Source organism: Cygnus olor, chromosome 8 (assembly GCF_009769625.2).
Source record: "Cygnus olor isolate bCygOlo1 chromosome 8, bCygOlo1.pri.v2, whole genome shotgun sequence".
NCBI lineage: Eukaryota > Metazoa > Chordata > Aves > Anseriformes > Anatidae > Cygnus > Cygnus olor.
The window spans coordinates 28,719,114-28,739,891 of record NC_049176.1 but is presented as its reverse complement, the minus strand read 5'-3'; the positions used below and the strand labels follow the sequence as shown (position 1 = coordinate 28,739,891).

Sequence of the window (20,778 nt, the reverse complement as noted above, 5' to 3'; positions counted from 1 at the left end):
TAAGTGATTTTTTTTTTTTCCATGAAAATGTTTATGGTTGTATTCCATACTGTGGGCTGCTTACCATACAAAGTAGATCGTACTGGGTTTAAAGAAGGTAATCATATAAGCCATTGTTTTGTTTTTTTTTTTTACATAGTGTTGCTACAGCTAAAATCTTAATGCCGATAAAAGCGAAGTGAGAAAATTCCATTTTGTTCATAACCAGCTTGTTTCTTCTGACTCTGAATCTTCCGTACAACCCTGACCAGTAATATATTTCTGCTTATAAAGTTTTAAATCAACTAGTTTAAAGTTGATGTCGACCCTTTGGCCACTGCAAAATGCAATGATGCTGGCTGATGAGAGGGGCCATGAAAATATGTATAATTTGAATGAATTTCAACCAAATACAAGATCCATGTGTTATATATAATGTAATTAAAGGTTACATTAAGACAAACTAATACTGATTGCACGCAATGTAAACATGATACATAAATATCATTTGTTCTGAAGAGGCTAGAAAAATGCTTTATTTAAAGCATGGAATGGAGCTCTCTGCGTTTTTTGCAGTTTATGTTTGATAGACCGTACAGCAGAACGTTGGAGGCTGAAGCTGATAAAGTGGGACTTCAGTTTGCAGCAAAGGTAACTACGTCTGGTTTGTTTGATTAGCAAGCGAACAGACACTTTTCACTTTCCATTATAACCAGAGGGAGTTTCATACTTCATGCAGAGGTAAACTCTGGTTGCTTTTTTCCTTTTTTAAGAAATGTAGATTAATGAAGTAGTGGGAAAAATGCAGTTTATAGGGAAAAACAAAGTCCTTCTAGCTAAAATCTATGTAATAAATTGGAATTTGTAAAGTTGTGCATTATCGATGACGCAGTATACTTTCTATATAATTTATTACTACTAGAAGAAAAGGCTATGTATTTACAAAGAGGAGAAAGCCAAATAGTGATCTTTCATATGTAGAATATATTAAATTGTACCTGGAGATATAAATGGTACTTTGAACTTCTACCTTTCACTTAGCTTCCACTATTGCAAGAATTTTTGAGGAATGCTTTACTATGTTTTCATGCATTTAAAATATTCTTATCTATAATGTTTATTTTCATAACAATACAGGAAAATTTAAGAACTCTGATAATTATAATTGTACTTTATATGATTTCTCATACTTATGAAGTATATCAACACTTTTCCGGTATTTAAAGTTTATTTTAAGTACAGCTGTGAAAATAAGCTATCTTTGCTAAAGTAAGACAAAAATTTGGTAAGAGACTACTCAAATCTTTTTCCATAATTCATTTTAGAGTCTCCCTTTTTTTGTTCCTGCGAGTTTCCGTTCTAAATTCATCAAAATAAAACAGCAATCAGTTCTAGCTAGGTGCAATAGAGATAAATAATTCTTAAGTGTTAGATATCTATGAGAGCAGCACCATCTAGCGTTAATATTTCATAAGGAGAATTTCCGTTTTCTTATTATTTATTAATATTTCTTCAATGCAGAATTGTTAAAATGAACTTCAATTCTGGGACTGAAACTGCATTTATAGTTTAAAGTCATCTAGAGGACTAATGCAATCCATGGAAAAACGTAATTGCTGTGTGGGTAACTCACTGCTTTGTAATACCAATGAAGTTGTAGGGACTTATCAGAGAGAAACAAGCAAAGTGCTTTCTCAGCATTTCTCTGCTTGTGGAGATACAATTTTGTAATAATAACTTCAAGAAATAAAATTCAAAGGACAAAGCACCACTAATACAGCTCTGGGTAGGGGAGTCATTGTCTTATGAGCACTCATCTTTTCCTCTTAAAGAAATGAAAACCAATGTAAGAAATCTTGTTCTTTTTTCCTTCCACTTAAAGTCAAGTATAAAGGAGGTTGTTGGTGATATGCAAGTGCCATTCTTAATGTTCCACAACTTTCTATAGTTAAATTGGTACTTCTGTAGAGAGAGATAGGAGAGTCATAGTTCTCCAGAATTATTGCTTTTACCTGTTGTGGATTACAAAAATCACCCTTTTAAAAGGCAGTATAATCACATACAGAAAAGCCTTTGTAGCTTGTCTTCAGATATATTTAACTGTGAATTATTATCACTTCTTATTTTTGACTCTTACCTTTAAATTTACTTAAATCTGTGCAGATGATTAACTTGTTCTTATGCTATATTGTATCTAGCAAATATAACATGGAACAAGCAGCTGAGTATTTTTTTTCTTTTAAAGAACAAGCACACGGCAGAAATTGTGAATCCTATTATTCCTTCTTCTGAATTACCTAATTCGGGTGTAATTTTTTGTTAGAGATCAGTGGAATTAGAATTGTATCATATTACCTTAAAGGCAGTGGTGTATACGTTTCTGCTTTCAGGCTTGTGTGGATGTAAGAGCAAGCAGTGTATTTTGGCAGCAAATGGAATTAGCAGAAGCCATTCAAGGGCAGCCCAAGTTACCAGAGTGGCTCTCCACGCACCCTTCACATGAGAATAGAGCTGAGCACTTGGACCGGCTTATTCCAGAGGTGAGCAGTTGAAGGAACTGTAGCTTTTTCTCTGAGGAAGGTTGTCTGAATTCGTTTGGCATCAGCCACAAGCAACTCTCGTTGCATCATGCTTATCTTTCCCTTTACCCATACAGAAATTTTCTGTCATAAGAATCTTAACCTTCTTGATAATTCTACTAAAAAGGAAACATTATGATAGTACAGGTAAAATGCAATTAGCTCTAGTGGCTTATTTCCTGTTTTCTAATCAAACTGTAATACTTCTGCTTTTTAAAGGCATTTCTAGTATAGATGTGAATGAATGAGACCTGTGTCACTATCTTTTCCCTTTTATGCCGTTTTGGAAGCCAGATTTTAAGTTGGATCCCTAAACTGTCTCTAAACTCTCTTCTCTTTCATTGCTTTGGTAGCTAGCCCAAGGCTGTCAACTAGAGAATGCTCCCTACTATCCTGTCTCTCCCGCTGATGTGGAATTGAACACACCTCGAATAACAGTGCCTCAGAAGAATGTCAGATCCCCAGTAGATTTCTTAATAGCCCTAGTTACGATAGGTCTCTGTAGATTTTGCAGCCTGCTTTTTTCTTCAAATCTTTCTATTTGTTCCATCACATTAGGGAAAAAATGTTACCCCACTCTAAGGACATTGAGATAATACACGCGATTGCCCATCCATCTGCAGTCTGTTCTGTAATTTCTTTTGGATTGCGCCTCAGAAGAATGCCATGTAGATAGCTACTTGGGGATTCTCTTAATTTGGTGTATTATTTACTGGTAGATTAAGCAAAAATTTCTGCTGTTAACCAAGTGCTAGTTCTCTTATTTGAGAACTGTTCCAAGTTCAGTAATCTTAGTATGTTTACTATGTCTTTAAGCAGATTTTCTTTTTTTTTTTTTTTACTACAGTAAAATAACACGATTTTTTTGCCTACTTATTTGTTAGATTTTTTTTAAGTTGCTGTTTATTAGAGCTCTTCATGACATTGTTTTGCAAACAAGCTAAAGGAAATTTGCTTTCTTATAACAAACTGGCAATTTCTTCTTCTTCCTGTTTTTTTTCCCTTTAAATTCCCAATCACTTACCATCTTTCTCAGTTCTAAGCTGCAAAGACAGTTGAAGATTTATTGGCAGAGAGAGCACTAAAATGTTGAGGTGTTTACTGATTTCAAAGGAGGAAAAGAGGAGAATTTTCATGAATCCTTTGAGAACGAATGCAGTAAATATTCTAAATGATAGCATAAATCAAAACAGAGATAAGGGGTAGGAGGTTGGAGAACGGCTAGACTGAATATTTTAAATTAATATGCACAAATTCTGTACCTTGCAAAAACAGGCTGTGAGAATATTTTGATGAGCAATATTTTTAGAGCAGCTGAATAGAAAATGATACACGTTTCTGGAGCCTTTTTTTTAGTTAGATTGAACATAAAGTGTTCAGAATCCTTTATTTTTTATACAATTATTGACTGGCTTATAACATGGAAATAAATACCTTCTTGCGTTTTACTCCAGGACTGAGCAAATAAGTTAAATAAATGAGCAACTGTGTAGTCATAGCAGACTTATTATTATTTTTGTCTTATCTCTTGCAGTTTAGCAGGTGGAGTAACCTTTCATCTTTTTATGACTGCTCTCACTTACAAGAGCTGTGGAGGCTAGGAAACTTTCTTCCAAAGTATGATAGAGACTGAGATGTTTTCATTTGCCTTCTACCTTGCACATTTTTTGGAGTAGGTTTAGAAAGCAGGGGCTGAAGGCTCCTTTTTAACAAAGGTTGACAGATCAGTGAGGCTGATACTGGAAAAAATGGAATAAAAATGAAAGAAGTTATGTGGAAGTGTTGTTGGAGGCTTCTCGTCTGAAGTGTTTACTCTCCTTTGATTGAGAGCTGCCTCCTTGAATCTGAATTTCAGGCATTTGAAGGGAATCCCAGGGCTTTGCTGTTCAACGTCAGCAGCTTTTTATTTCACCATTCACATACTTAAAGCATTTTAGAACCGTATGTTTACCATATATTAATGGCCATTAGATGTTCAGAGCCCAAGAGGAGAAGCTAGATATCTAAAAGAGCCTTTTTATCTCTCTATGAAGAAACTACTACTTAGACTCGGCATCAGATCCATCATAAGCAAGGAAAAAAGGCAGGAATCCTAAAGAAAAAAAATTCTGCTGGCTTTTACATTCGTATTTGGTTTTGAAATTGCCCTTTCTCTGAAGATGTGAATTAAATAGACCAGTTTGTATTAAAGATACTGATATAAATGTTGTGTTTCATATACAGGTGGTTTTGAAGCTGTAATGTTTTTTTAGGACAAGATAATATCTATTATTAGACCAGCTAGCATAGCTAGGAAAAATATGTGACAAGTTTTTGGTCTTCTCAGGATGTGAAGATGTTTCTCTACAGATTTCTGATCAAGCTCACAATAAACTCTGATTATATAAAATGAAAAATTTTTGTTCAGGTAATGAAATAGCTTGTCTCAATGAGGCAACTTAACAGTCTCAGGAAATGTAAATTAAAGCAGCAATATCACAAGGATTCTCTTTTCACATAATTAAAAGACAGGGAGCAATCAAATGAGTTTTAAAGATCTTGCATCTGCATTTCTGAACAAGTTGTAAGCTACAGCTAAACTGAGGAATTAATAAATAGAGAACTATAAACAGTTGCAAAGTAGCACTCTCCTGGAAAGGAAATAGAGAAAATGAAAAAGATTTGTCATGTTTTTAAAGGATTTCCCCCTCTGCCTGGAACAATTTGGATTGTACACCAGGAGAACAGAATATGCCAGCCAAATGATAACTCTGTTAAATAGGAGACTGTAATCTCCTAGAATTCCTATGTGGAAGGTGGTGAAATGCTCAAAGGCCCTATGCATTTTATTTTCAGAAAAAGAAATCTTAAAATAATGTTGTAGTACAGTAGCTTATCATTGTTGTGGAGAGAAAAATCATGGAAGTATAGAGCCAGAGAGCAGCTAAAGGATCTGCTGGTTCATCTCTGAATTTTTTATTTTATTGTTCTCTGACTCACTAAAGCTTGTCTACCTTTTTCCTTGTAAGTTGTCCAAACTGAACACAGTACATCAGCTGAAGCTTCAGCAATACTGAATAAAGCAGAAGGTTATCTACTGAGCCTTTGCCTGTGACACAAAAATTCATCTTGACATGACATTTGCTTTTTTGGCATCATGTTGTTCACTCAGATTCCATTTTTGATTCACTCCAACACCTGTTTCCAACACTTCCTTGTGGAAGTACCGTACTGAAATCATTTCTAGAGTCAGTTACTAAGTTGGGACATGTCATTTCTACTGCTCTCTTTTGCCTGCTAGGCCAATTAAATTTAAAAAAAAAAAAATTATTTTGGCAAGATTTGTTCTTGTCAAATCCATGTTGGCTGTTTACTGTTTTTCTTATTGCTTGGGTAGTTATTTACTTTATTCCTCTTTCAGGTGTCTATTGGGGTATTAAAGATACATTTATTTTACTTCCTTTTCATTTCTTTCCCTTGCTTTTCAAAAAGGGGATGGTATATTTGCCTTCTGTTAATGATGTGAAGATTACCTGAGATAGTTCTAGTACTAGAGCATACTAATATAAGTCCTATCAATGTAAGTATTTGTCGGAAAATAACAAAAAATACTGACCTATGTTTCTATCTTCTCCATAATTTAAATATTTTGTCACAATTTTCCTTTCCTGTGCCCATAGAATCACTGGAAGATGTGAAGTATTAGCGTTATATGTCAGTTGCTTTTCTTTCTCTATCAAGTAACAAATCTATCCACTCCTAATCATCTTTGTACTGCTACTTCATTTGTAGAACCCGTTGTTGTCTTCTATGCCTGCTAATTGTAATTCAGTTTGCAACTCAGCTTTTCTGATTTATTTTGCAGCATGCTTGTGCTATTCCTTAGTTTTTGTCAGAGTTGCAAGGCCAGACCAGAATTCAGCTCTGCCAAGGTAATTACGGTTTATACAAAGAGAATTTTAACCCTTGGCCTTGTTTGTGGAGTTAAGAGGGTGACTTTTAGCCTGACAGGTAGGATTTGCTCCAAAAGATTATAAGGGGTCAAGATGCAGTTAGCCTGCTTACCTGTGACAGTGGTGAAAGATGAGCACTGGGAGAGGAAAAAATACTTTTTTTTCTCCTGTATTTGTCTTGCTGTTAGGTTTTATTTGAAAGCATCAGGGTGAGGCAGGCCTCCCTAGTTCTTACGCCTTCTCCCCTTTCAATACCTTGCAGGAGATGGCTGCAATTATATTGATAAGAAAAACAGCTTCACCTTCGCTACCTTACAAGCAGTAATATTGATATCTTATTTGATGTCTTCTGAGCCAGTAAGCACTTAGGTGGTCTTTATTCTGAAGAGTAATATTTCTTTCTTAAAGTTAATCTGAAAAGAATAGCATTACAGTGCTCTTAATTTCCAGGTGCCTCAATGTACTCACTCTAGCTAGTTAACCTTGTCTCGGTTCTGTCCATTGTCTTTATTCAGAACATTCTTCAGTATACAGATGATGAAACATTTTCTTACTGAAATTGATATGCATTTGCTTCATTAAGAATGCTTTTACTCGTCTTTTTACCCAAACTGATGGAAAACAATTTAATTGAGCCATATTAAATTATCAGATTTGAAGTTGCTGATGATTTTGAAAGTACAGTGTGGCTGACCATGGTTGGCTGTTTTATCTTTCAGGAAAAATGTACTGTAAGGTCTTCAGCCAGTTATTGGCACGTTAATGATGCTACAGCGTTGGTGGCACAAAAGAAAAGTGCAGTAGTCAGCAGAGCCAGGGAAAGAACACCTTCTGAATAAGGTTGAATATTTCACAGCAGTCACAAACATACATACATACATAAATGCAAAGCCTACCTTCATTAGAATGTTTAGTCTTAGATGTTTTTAACAGTGAGATGATACGTCAACACAGCTTTGCATTCTCATAACTGCAGTCTTTTTAATGGCACGTGGGTTGAGGGTGTTGAATAGATGCCTCCTTCTCTCTTCAACAGCTTTATGTGTAGCAAGAAAACAAAGACACCCACAGGGTAAAAGTGTTAACTCTGAAGTATTGTTTTGGACCTTTGCTGTTGTGGCTTCAGTATTTGAGATAAGTGAAACCATGGAAATAAGCCAGGCGCCATATAGCAAAACCCCCCGTGAGATTTAAAATTGCTAAATTAGTTTAAAAGAGGATTATGTTGCCCTTTCCAGGATACAGCCTAAATCTTTATATTTCCATTTGCCTTGAATAATGCTGCCTGACGTTAATGTAGTCTTGCAGCAGCTTATGTTCTGTAAGAGAACAAGAGAAAACTCTTGGTTTGTCAAAAACATCACTTTAGAATTTAATTGGTCACTGAGGCAGAAGAGTGTTCAGTGGTATAGTTATACTTGATGACTACATGGACTATCACCTTGTAGAAAAACAAATACTGAGAGCTTTATTCGTGTTCTTTAAAAGTTTGACAAGGGGAATATTTGCATGCCTAATCCAGACTTGCATATGCAGTAATTTAAATGTTACACTTAAACAAGAAACAGTTGGGAAAACTCTTCCTACATTCCTGGAATGCATCTTCTTTTTTTTTTTTTCCAAAACCAGTTGTTGCCTTTAAATTCTCTTTGTTTATAGCCATTTACATGAAACTCTTATTAGTTCGCTGTACTAAAGTTACGGAGAAATATGTTTTGGTACCTCCTCATACAAAGAAATTATTTAAGAAGCTCAGCTTTTCCATTTTACAGTCTGCTGTAGTAAGATGTTCCCAGTGTCTCCTGTGAAAGAGTACTAAATTGTTTCAAAGTGATGGGCAAATACTTATACACAGGTGTATTGGAATATTTGATTTGGTATTTCAACCAAATCTAGTGCATATAAAACAGACTAAAATTTCCCACTCTGTTTTTCAGTGCATCTGTGGAACTGCTTTAAAAACCTCTTACTTTCTTCCTCCTCTTTAATCCATACAGAATTGACACGCTTTCTCGTAGCTGTCCCTAGAACTGGCAGGAGGCACCTGGCTACAACGCAGGACAGATGTGGTCATTACTTTTCTAGAATATATGGTTATGAAGGAAATGGAATGAACTCTACACATGAACTTATTTTCCCATGAAAATATTAAAAATGAAGCTGGATGTTACTCTATCACTAGGTTATGCTGTTGATTGAGGCTAAGATACAGTGAACCTTGTATAAAAGTGACTATCACTGTGGCCATTGATTAGTGCTAAACATCAAGATAATTTTTGACTTGTTTTATTTGCAAATCTTGAAAAAATAGCTCTCATTGGAAAAGTAGAACCCTCTAAAATTCTCCATAAAGTTTTCTGTGTAATATATAGAAACTTGCTTTACTTGGTAAGGCTATATGAGTGTTCTAGGAGAATCCATGGGTACTGGTAGGCCTGCGTACGACCAGTTGGAAAGTACTGCATCAGACTGGTTTGTGTGCTACCCATTGCCATCTTTAAAAAAAACCTGCCCGTTTGAATGGACTAGTTAGTAAGTTTGGCTTCATTAAAATGAACACCAAATTAAGCATCCTTTAAAACAGCTGACTTTATCCTGTTTTATACCAATGCTCCACAATGCCTTTGAGAAGACTCATCCAGTGTCATTACCTTTCTCAGATTGTCTCCAAGGCAGAATGATCTGTTGACCAGAACACAAAGCTGGAGGAAATGTGCCTGTACTAATGGATTTCACTTCTCTGTGAAATCCTTTGACTCCTTCGTGCCTCTACTTTCTAATCTGTAAAAGGGAAGCTCTGACACTTCCGTTGTTTTGTAAGCAGGATTAATTAAAGTTTGTCTCCTAGTGCTAATCTCTTAATCCAGATAGATAGATTCTTACATTCTAGAGACATCTGTTTTCTGAGAACACTTGGAAGCTCTGTATTCAAATGTTTCTTGAAGATGAGATCACTTGTGTAACTGGACCTTAACTATACCGATAAACCATCTGGATTTCTCTGCCAAACAGTTAAATGTCTGTTACGTTACTGAAGATTTTTCCCTTCTTTTTTTTCTTTCCAGCCAGATGCCTGTATATATAATTACTTCAGTAATGAAACATAGCTGATGAAGTATGCAGTCATTTTAATTTACATATGAATGTAAATTAGAAGGTAAAAGTTACTGATGTGCACAAATAGCACATAAAATAGTTTGAGAACTTCATACTTATTTAAGAGGTACCTTTTAGATTATCCATTCTTTGGGAGACTGCCTACGAGAAAACATTTTTCATTCTTCATTTTCTTTCCATTGTTTTACCATATTAAAAGATACATTTCTTCTCAGGAAATCTTGGTTTCTGTTGAAAAGTTTTTCAGTAGCAATTCTGACTCAATTTTATACTCATTAAGCTTTATATGCAAATGCAGACCTTACTGGAAAGCCAAATCACTGTCTGAAACCTTTTTTATCCTGTTTAAATGAGCTTGATTTGTTTTCCTATGTATTCACAGGCTCTTAAAATAAGAGAGCGCTGCAATTGTCCATCTCTTTCTGGACCCGATCCTCGCCTTATTTTCAAACTTAACATGCAACATCTCCTGGAATCGTCTAAAGTTCAAGAAACTCAAAATTCTACAGAGCAAACTCTCTCAAAACCAAAACTGGATTTTCCTCACACTCAAAAAGTGGAAGACATACCAGTAACTTTTGCAGTTAAACCTACAAACTAATGACGATAATTATTCCATTTTATGAAACTTGTGGTCTCTGAGGGTCTATCTTTTAGGGCACATTTGTCTTTGAACCATAAAGAAGACCTAGCCGCCTATATTCTGTGTTTCTTTTACGTGATCTCTCACTCAAAGCAATAAGGAGTTGTGCCCACACAAGATCGTCATGTTGGAGCAGAAAGTTTCTTATTCATCAAGGATTACTAAAATAAATGACTTCTCAGGGGAAAGATAATCTCGTACAATCCAGTCACACAGTGTAATTTTCAGCTTTATCAGGCTCACCTTGATCAGAGGACACATGAGCCAGAAGCGTCCCTAAAGCAGAGCAAAAAGTACAATTTTCATCACTTAACTTGTCTGGTTTATCTTGCTGTAATTTGGGTTAGATCTGTTCAGCTTCATTTGAGAAATAATGATGAGAGCTTACCGCCTGTTCCACATATAGAATGTTTAAAAATATTAAGCTGAGATGCAGTAATAGCCTATGGGCTAGATACACCCCCACTTAATTAGGTGGATTTACTGCTGGGATTTTTCTCCTTTCTAAGGCATTTGAGGGTATGGATTAATTCAACATTTTTCTTCAAAGCAACCTGAAAGGATTGCACAAAGTTCAATTAAAAAAATAAGTTAAATTATTTTCAAGGAAGGCTTTCTTCTAAAAAACATTTTATAAGAACCACAATTTTTAGCCCTAGAATGCTTTGCGAGGATAAGCGTGTTATCTTTTAAATTGTGAGGGTGCCTTATCAGAGGCCAGTATTACTTTAGAGATACTTGATCTGGATAGATCAGTCTGGATAGAAGTGATTGCTGATGTGGAAGTATATTAGGTAGCAGACAAATACAACACAATTTCTTGACTGCACAGCTTTAGCAGTTGTACCTTATCCAAGAAGGCGACTACTCTGCAGGAAACCGCCATCTAATGCTGTGCATATAAAAAAAAAAAAAAAAAAAAGCACAAAACAAAACTCACAACCAAAAAACACAACCACACAAGAAGAAGAAAACCCTCCAGCCTCTCCTGAAGCCACACCTTTCTTACTGTGGAGACCAATACGCACAAGATAGGTAAAGCTCTGCCTTCTGTGATGGAGTACCTCGTATAGCCAGCATGTTAATTTTTATTTGCAACTGTCTGAGTTATCGTTGGTTTGCACCTGATGAAACTACTGAATGTTATCTTACAAAAAGACATAGAAAGAGGCAGCAGAGATTGAAAACAAAAAAGGGAAATCCCTTTCTTTTATCTGCTGAGATGTATCTGCTGTTCTGTTGTTGTTGTTTCTCCTTTTGTATTGAAACAAAGATTTGTTTCACGTATGGTGGGGTTTTATGTGGAGGGGACATTCAAAACATTTTACAGTGTATTGTATTTTGAAACATTCTTTTTTTATTCATGGTGGAGGGCAGACTATCATATTTACTCAATTCAATCAGAATGCAAGTTATTTAAGAAGGAAAGAACAACCTATTCATCGCTGTCTGTGAATATAGTTGGATAAAAAGGTTGTGAAATGAGTAATTTCTTTACTGACTTCAGCCAATGAATTGGGGGTCCTTGGAGAAATGCCAGCAACTACCTAACTTACTTCTGTTCAGAGGTAAGTCGATGTGTCTGTAATGGTGAATGTTGATTCTAGGCCTGATTATATAGGTCTAGATTGGCAGCATGTTGCTTACAAGCTGTTTTTAAATCTTTGCCCAGTCCTACTGGCAAGAGACAGAAGGTCCAGCCTAACCATTATTCATCCATCCATTTTTATTCTTAGTGACAGGAGTTTTTGTAACAGACATTCAGTGATGTGTTAAAGCACTTGGACATTGTCACCTGAAGGTAAACAGAAAAATACACCATTTAGATTTCCCTGTGGACCTTATAGTTTATCCAGCAACACCACGACCCCAGTGCTGCTGCCTCTTTCTCGCTCCAGTGTCAAAGCTTGTTTTGTTACCCAGGGCTCCTGCATGACATGCGACTTGATGTTTGTGTCTGTTAGGACTAAGGAGAACAGAGAAGAGTTTTTATAGCATTCAGGATGAAGTGTAAAAATACACAAGTTTCTTATTTCTACTGCCTGTTCTAAGTGGATTAAGTATTACACTGGAATGTCAGAGATGCAATTGTAAAGCTCACCAAGGGAGTTTTTTTTTTTTTTTTTTTAATTTGTATGTAAATAGTCTTGTAGCCATGGTGGTGGTGATGAGAAAGACAAGGTTTTGATGGAGAGGTATTGGCTTATATTAGACCAACAAAGGGCTTTTTTTTGTGCTTTTTCCTACAATACCGATGTAATAAAAGTTATCTTCTGACACAGGTGCACATGCAAACACGCATGTACACACACAACACAGAGTTAGCCGTCTGCGTTAAAGCACTAGAGTTTTACTGTTCAAACCGGGATGTTGAAAATTTCAGTTTTTACTTTACGTCTTAAATTATTCCTAACATTTTTCTCAAGTGCTTTAGGAGAGATTTCTTCTTTCTTCTTCTCTTGACTGCCCAACACAAGAATGCCTTGTGCTCATCTGCATCGCAGTAGGTACTTTTTTCTTAAACTCTTATTAAATACTATACGTTGTGTCTGTGTATATTAGATATTTTCTTTTTTCTTGCTTGAACAGATAAAAATTAACAAATATAAATGGTGCTTTCCACTGGTTCGAGAAGCCATAGTGAAAATTGCACTTTTAAAATTGGAGAGCATGTAATGATTTTAAATTACTACGAAAGTAATTTAAAAATATATAGCTTAGTAAAATAACGGTGATTGCAAGCATTGGATGATCTGTAGAAGCTTTGCATCGCAGTTGGGTGACTTAGTATGCTACAGGAGAAATAGATCTAGAAGGAATTCAGTACTTGAAAGATGCCTACCATACAAGAGGGAGATTAGTGGCTAAAGTGACAAAAGGTTAGATGGATCAGTAAAAATGCATCTGCATTTCTACTGCCAGTACTGCATGCTGTACTTCACTAGCTTCCCTTAGAAAGATTGAGTATATAGCACAAATTGTACTAAAGATCTTAATGCATTTACTGTTGTGGGAGTGTTGAGAGAGATGACAAGCAGGGGAATGTGCATACAAGGCAGTCCTGGACTGGCTCCATATAACTTTAGGGTTGTCATATTTGCCTGATTTTTTTTTTTAATTATTATTCGGAATACACAAGTGCCAGGAAAGAAAAGTAAACAGCTGTTGGATGCTCTTTGTTCTCGAATTCTGTTTGTAGTCATTGAAAGAGGACAATCTTGCAAGTTTTACACTTCTATCATATATCATGCAGGCTGCCACAGTTTATTTTCAGCGTGTTGGTGGTATCTCAGTACTTCTGGTTGAGGAAGTATTTCCCATGTAACAGTCTGTTGTATGAAAGTGGGCTATAATTCTTCCTTCCCCCCATCTTTTTCTTGTGCTGCCTGTGCCTCTGCTAGAAGCAGCATGGGCTGCTGCGATCAGAACCAGGACAAGCAGAGGGGACTCTTAGGTCAAATAAAAGAGAAGGAGCTGAATGTTCTGCCCGCAAACTGCCCCAGCTTTATTGCTGGGGGTGGCAATTGTCAGAAAAGAGAACTGACGGAGTGTCTCTGGTGTCCCTCCCTGCTGCCTCCTTGTTTTGCAGGCACCCACTAACTACGTTACTTGACCTCACGGAGCCCAAGGCCCCATGCCACATACAGGCCAAGCATAATATTGCTGGCTACCTCGTTCTGGCTGTGTGAGTAAAGGCTGCTCTTCTTGGTACAGGTTCTTACCCTGATTTATGAATGGATGCAGAGAATTGTTATCTCCAGCACATAAATTCATTATAACTATTAAACTAGGCTGAAATTGAACCTGTTGACCTGGAAGTGGATGGCTCCATAACATTTCATTAATCCTTTGAGATGTTTAATTCCTGCTAATTTGATATTTCAGATATGATCTTCTCTACAGATATAATGGGTTAATTAGTATACATTACATGATGTCTCTTCACAGTACAGCGTGCACAGTATTTATTCACTAGAAAAGTAATTCAGTAGAGCTCAATTATAATACATTGAGTTGAGCGTAACTGTTGAACAGGATATGTGCAATATTCATTACATTTTAAACATAAACATTTTTCAAGCAGCCTTCTGTTATTTGTTGATACCTATCACCTTCTGAAAATGATGTTTTAAAATCTTTTGTTACAGCTTTCTAATATATTTCAATTTAAAATGTGATTTTGAAAGTACTGGATTAATTAGCAAATCATAACCGATGTTTGGTGAGACAACAGTTGAAAGAAACCTTAAATGTACTTAGTCACCTCTATAATGTCCTTAGTGCAGTCTTTCTTCTCGTTGGAGACCAGCAAAATGCATGTGAAAATACACATTTGAAAAAAAAAAAAAAGTTGTTTTTTTATGGTTGTCTTCTATACTTTCATTTGCTAAAAACACTACCGGCTGACAGCACCCCAAGCCCACGCTAAACATGTTTATTTTGTGGAATTCAGCTTGCAGATCTTCTGCTGAAGACACCTGTTTCAGAGCAAACCACCCCACACAGTTTGGAATAGCAGTTCCAGTTGGAACTGTAGGGAGTGGATGAAGATCATAATAATTATAATAATGATTTGGAATCTGCAGCATTTTGCTGCTGCCTTCCTGTGGAAAGGTAGGGGAGGCACAGATACTAAGAACCTCTGATTTAACTAATGGAAGTGGGGAAAAAAGAAATTGGCTCATGACATGTGCTTTATGATCAGACTTGCATACTTTTTCCTTCAGCTTTGAATGGCTTGTAGATGTTCATGGAAATATGTGTGTGTGATAAGTGTGTTGGAACATGCTGCAGCCTTTTGGTCGTTCTGTCTTTTGTTTCTAATGGAAGGTACAAAGACCATTTTTCAAGGTGAGTTCCATAAAAGTGATAAAAGGTGGTTGTGTTCTTCTTTGTGAGTGACACTACGGTTGGGGCCCTCCTGTTTCTCTTAGACTCATACCATGCTGAACTTTTCTGCAATGTAGAAAATTCATTTGGTGGCAAAACCAAAATTTGAGCATCAAGTCAGTGTGAAAAAAAGGTGTAAGGTAATACGTGCATCAGTAACAGACGATACTGAAAGTGCTAAATGGACTGAAAACCTAATGAACTTATAGGAAGCTCCAAAATTCTTGTGCACATTTCCTTGCAGATTCTTCATAGCCTCAAAGACTACTAGATCTTTTCAAACAGCTGTTTAGGTTAATTGAAAGGGCCACAACAGATGCAAGAATCTCCTCGAAAATTGGTGGGTTTCTTCTTTTTAAATTCTTTAGAATTACATAAAGAATTGGGTATTTGACCCAATTGTCAAATGAAATAAGTTGTTGAAGTTGGTTTCGTTTGTCAGATCAGCCTGCACAGAGTAGTAGCAGAATATGGATGATCTTATGAATGCCAACCCAGATGCTTCCCCACATACAGGTCTCTGCAATGTAAGGCTTGAGGTAATTGAATTTATCTCCTTTTCCCTTCTAACAAAATTGATCTATATTGTATATTTGGACTCTAGAGAATCAGAGGTATTTATTGTGCCTAGGGTACGTTGTCTTGAGATTTATTCTATATGTGTATGGAATAAATAATGAAGGAGTAAATGAGGAAGGAATAATGTAGCGGAGTTGCAGCAGGATGATTTGTTAGCCACAAGGTGGCAGTTGGGCTGCCTGAGTGAATCTTGAAACTGCTGCGTTGCAATGCCTTCATTTTTAGTCTGGCTTTGGTAAATTACTGAGGTGATTTTCCCTTTCGGTGTTAACAGCAACGACTGTTCCCTGGAGTAAACTTGAAACATTGTCCTTGTTCGCTAGTGAATCTTATGTTGTTCTGTGGAAGGCTTTCAGCCCTTTTTTACCCCAGGTAAAAACCTGGATACCAGAAATGTTTACAGTCAGTGGAGCTGAATGTGTGTCAGCTGGGTTTCAGAGACTGGCAGGTAGAAGATTGTCTTCAGTTTCTGAGCCTGGAGAAGGTTTCTGTGTATTCTTTAAGCACTTAACAAAACAGCTGGGGTTCTCACTGCTTTAGGAATAATTTGCTAACACTGTACTTGGCATTTTTTTTTCTGCTTTGCTATACCACCCTCCCATTACTTTGCTAATACAGAGAAGGGTACCTGCCTTGCATTTCACCATTTTTTCGGTCTATAAGCTAGAAGGAAGCAAAATCCTTGAGAAGCAACAAGGTCCAATTTTCACTGTCAGCAGTGAGGCCTCTATTCTGTTTGTGCTGAAATCCCTGGCAAAAGTCCCAGTAGTTAGATTTGGATTTCTCCCTCCTTAAAACAATATTCTTCCTTTTGTACTTCGTCCTCTGCTTGTCAGAATCAGCTGATTATGAGCTCCTGCACAGATGACATTTTAGCTTCAGTAAGCAGGAAGGAGGCATGAATTAGGGCTTAGAAAAAATGCTCAATAATTAGCCACAGAGGAAGGAAAACAACCAAAAAAAAAAGTACACAGAAGGAATTGACTGACTCCATTTGGCTGGGCTGGAAAGTTCAGCTGTAATGATGGTGGTTAAGTTAATGATGATCATTTGGTGACAAGGAAGCTAGTTTGTCCCCAAATGCCGTCTTATTTTTTAAGCAATATGAAGAAACTCACCCATTGCTGCTGCTGTGTCAGAATAAGAGATCTCAGGTATTCCTCAGGACTTGTAAACTGCACATTCATTCAGGGTTTGGTGCATGGTGGCACAATTTGATCACGTGCTGATCCTTAGGCCAGGGTTCAGGTAAGTCTGCAGAAGGCTTTAGTGCTTTCTGTCTTCATCGCTGTGAATAACTCTGATAGATGCGGTCCTGGACAGCACGGGGTATTGTGACCCCGGGGCATTAAAAAGGCAAGCTCTTACATTTCATCTGGAGCTTGGGCGAGTATATCCAGAAGCTGTGCCAGGAGTACCAGCGTATCTTTAGCAGCAACTGTGGTCGTGAATGCTGCTGATCCTGCATCTTCTATACCCACACCTCTGATAGAGCTCTGTCCTGCCTTGGCTACAGTTTTAATGACTGGAGGAGTTCGGGGGCATAACTGTTGTAACATCTGTGTTTCACGTGTCCCTGTGTGCTACTGGAGAACTTCTCATGGCTTTCTCAGGGTGCAGTATTTAAATGTGCCCCATCTTCATTTTCTCATGGTTGTTTGGTCTGTTTTCATTGTAGCAAACAACTCTATTTTTGATGCCAGCTAGCCTTTGATATGCAGATCTCTCCTTATCTTTGTGGTCAGTATTGCAAGAGCATAGCTGTAGAAGCCATTGAGACCTGTGGATGTCTTGATTTTTCTGTCAGCAGGTCCCAGTCTATCAGGTTGTCCCTGAAGAGATCTCCATCTATTCATGTTGGACTTTCAGTTTCATTGTTTAATGCTTCCTAGTTCCTGTGGGACATATGTGTCAAGAGGCATCACAGGACACACAGCCATCTTGATGGTTATGATAAGCCGATACATCTATGACTTCGAGAAGGAGAACCTTAATTTTGATGAGAATACTAAGGTCAGCTAATAAAATGAGCACAACATCAGCAAAATGAAGTGCTCAGAACGTAAAGTGCACTGACACTGTGATTGGTTTCTAGGGGTATAGCACATTCAGGGGTCTTTAAGCAACTTTGCCTTTTATTGCCACTGCTTTGGCATCAGGCTGTAGCTCAGTACCAGCTTCTGCCAGCACAGCTGTTGGGCATGGGTGTAAGGGGCTATGGTGTGCTGATGGTCTGAGTGGTCACATCAAGATCCTTTAATAAAAGCAGAACTATTTTAGAGGGGAAAAGAAACAATAATTTGCACCAGTTTTGCTTGTGCACCAACTAAAAGGCATCGTTAGATGCTCTAGAAGCACTTTACGATAATGATTTACAAATTCACCTATATCAGTAAAATGCTCCTTACAGCATGTGGGCTTGGTGTCATTTTTATAGACTGCTTGGGTCTGCTGCCTGGAACAACAGCAGTGAGACGCAGGCATGCAAGCCTCTCCTGTAGAAGTCATAAGTAGAGTTCTTCCCCTGTGACACCTGACAGAGCTGCTCTGTGATCTGTCTGCCTCTAAGGCTTTGCAAAAGCTTCTTCCTTCTGACCTTCTCTATGCCTCTTACTTGCTTTTGTCCTTTAAACTTGGTTGCTTGCGAAAGAGTGTAGGGATAAATCTAGATGGCCTCTCTAGCTACTGCTCCTTTCTGTCTCCCTTAAAATAATAAGAAAAGCTTTGACAGCTTCGAGCCTTGGTGAGATGAAGTGGCTTAACCCAGGGAGTACAGCTGTGGCTGCAAGTAATGCATGGCACCTTGAACTCTTCCCATAGAAACTTTCACCCCAGGTGCTGATACATCAGTGGCTCTTAATGCGCAATCTATTAGCATGTTTCACTGGAACAGGCTAATGAGTTGCAGTAACCCAGCCTGGAGGTCAGAGATGAAAGGGTTGCTGTTGAAGCTGCTTATTGAACTTGATTCACCTGCCTTTAGAAGGTCAGGAAACTCATCCAACAAAGAATGACCTTTGCCAGGTCATGGGGCTGATGGGCAGGTTGGTGTGTAAAAATCTGAATTTTGAAACCTGTCTTGGAGGCAGATTGGAGCACTTCCATATTTTCAGACATGGCTACTCTGCCTCTTTGTCAGTTTAAAATGCTACCATTAAAAAAATCCTATTTTTTATGTTATGGGCTCAATGAGATCATGTTTTCATGTGCCTTCTCCAGTCCATCAGACTAACCCGGTGAAAAAGTATGACAAAAGGTGCAACAAATAAACTGTTGATATTGAGACAATTTCATTAGCATATTTTGCTTCTAAAAAACATGTTAAACAGAGAATCTCTGTCTATATATATGCATAGACTGGCAAATCTACAGCTTGCTCAGGCTTCCTGAGACTTCAGAGAATCTGATGTAAATGTACCTCATAAAGGTGTCCGTGATTTGTAGAAAGGAAGGAGTTTAAAAAAAGGGAGTCTCCATCTGTGCCTCCCACTCCCCACATGTGGGCTTCGAAGACCCCATGGTCACCTAGGAAACTTAATCTTGCAGAATTCTTTCCTTTAGTACAAATAATGCTTTTTAAACCTCAGTATTGTGACCAATTCTGTCAGTGAAACGTGGATTTACACACTGCCTGTGGGACATGAAGTGCCTGAGGTCCCTGCAGGTGGGAAGTTTGCACTTTTTGCTCTTTCAGAGCCAATTAGATTTTGGCCAAAGCTTTGTGGGAGAAACAGAACCACCTTTTCCACCCCTCCTCGTCTCATTTCATAGATTCCTGGGTTTGTTCTCTCTGCTTCCTTTGATTTACACTGTCACACAGACAAATCAAAGCCTATTCTTTATTTATCGCAGCTAGAAAGAGTGTGCTCCAGACTTAATTCAGGATATGGACTCAAATCCTTCCCTGGAGCGGAGTACAATACTTTGTCATTTGCAGACACTTGGAAGTGCAGTGCTTTAGAGTTCCTGTAAACACAAATAAATTCAAGGAAAATTTTGAATTACATGTGTAGTTGGAATGAATACATTGGAATCAGAGTAGCGCGCAGCAAGGTGAATCTATCCATCATAGGCATTTAGTGTAAAGCCTGTATTTGCTTTTCTTTACGATCCACATAGATTCGATCAACATACCAGTTCTGTCATTTGCTAAATACATAGGCTCTGCTCTCTGGGACACCAGCTCATCAGTTACCAAGTGAACAGCCTGTCACAGGGCCTGCACAGACCATTTGTAACTGTCACGCACCCAGAGATCAGAATCTTCCCCCAGTCCGATCCTTTGATGGCTTGGAAATTGGCTGTACCTGCTCGCTGGCCTGGCTGCTAAGAAGGGTGGAGGTGCCAGGCCTGAGAAGTAGGCATGGAATTGGAAAGTCTGGGTCTCTTAGAGTTAGACAGTAGGCACCAGCCTGCAGCGCAGTAGCTTTAAATTTTAGTATTCATTGTGTATTGATCTCTGAAAACACGGGCAATCGCTTCAACGCACTGGTTTTGGAATTGTCTCGTTTGCTTTGTTTCTTTACAAGAGCTGCAGTGAAGGCAGGGGAATCATTTCACTGACTGGGGGTAAGGTGTAGGCAAAGTGCAGGAGCAACAGACAAATACTAAGAAAGCTGCATTACCTGACCCCGGAACTGCCCCCTGCTCCAGAATGTTTGATGCTGAATGTTTTAATGCTGATTCAGGTACAAAACAATGGTACGAGTTACAGGCTGGGAATTCTTCTACAGTTTCATTTGGTTTTGGTTTGTTTTTTCCTTCCCCATTCTTGCTGCCTGAAAGATAAGAATTTACATCTTTTTCCTAGGTCTGCTTATACATTCACTTGCACCGTTTTCTAGTACTTACTCTGCACCTGCATCAGTTATGGTCAGGATAATCATTTGCAACCATAACTGTTGTGGATCTTCAGGGGCTTTTTTGGGGGGGGAAGTGGTGTGGGGAGAACAGGGGCAGATGACCCAGTTCAGTGTTTTCATCTCCTGATGATGAAAATTATCTGTTCTCACCCTTTAAACACGTGCAGATGACACTGCATTGTCACTTACCTGTCCCT

General features: G+C 37.9%; 1 protein-coding gene across 3 annotated transcripts in view; it reads left to right on the top strand.

Moving 5' to 3' along the window:
- OMA1 (OMA1 zinc metallopeptidase) overlaps positions 1-20,778 on the top strand; it is an 82,771-nt gene that overhangs the window by 8,843 nt on the left and 53,150 nt on the right. Inside the window, exons 7-9 of one of the 3 annotated variants that reach the window (XM_040565643.1) lie at positions 556-630; positions 2,370-2,519; positions 9,990-11,727. In XM_040565643.1, the coding sequence (XP_040421577.1) occupies positions 556-630; positions 2,370-2,519; positions 9,990-10,208 (444 nt within the window). In that variant the 3' untranslated portion in view covers positions 10,209-11,727. Of the gene's footprint in view, positions 1-555; positions 631-2,369; positions 2,520-2,911; positions 7,149-9,989; positions 11,728-20,778 lie in introns of those variants that run through there. The other 2 variants (XM_040565642.1, XM_040565644.1) reach the window with 2 other exon arrangements.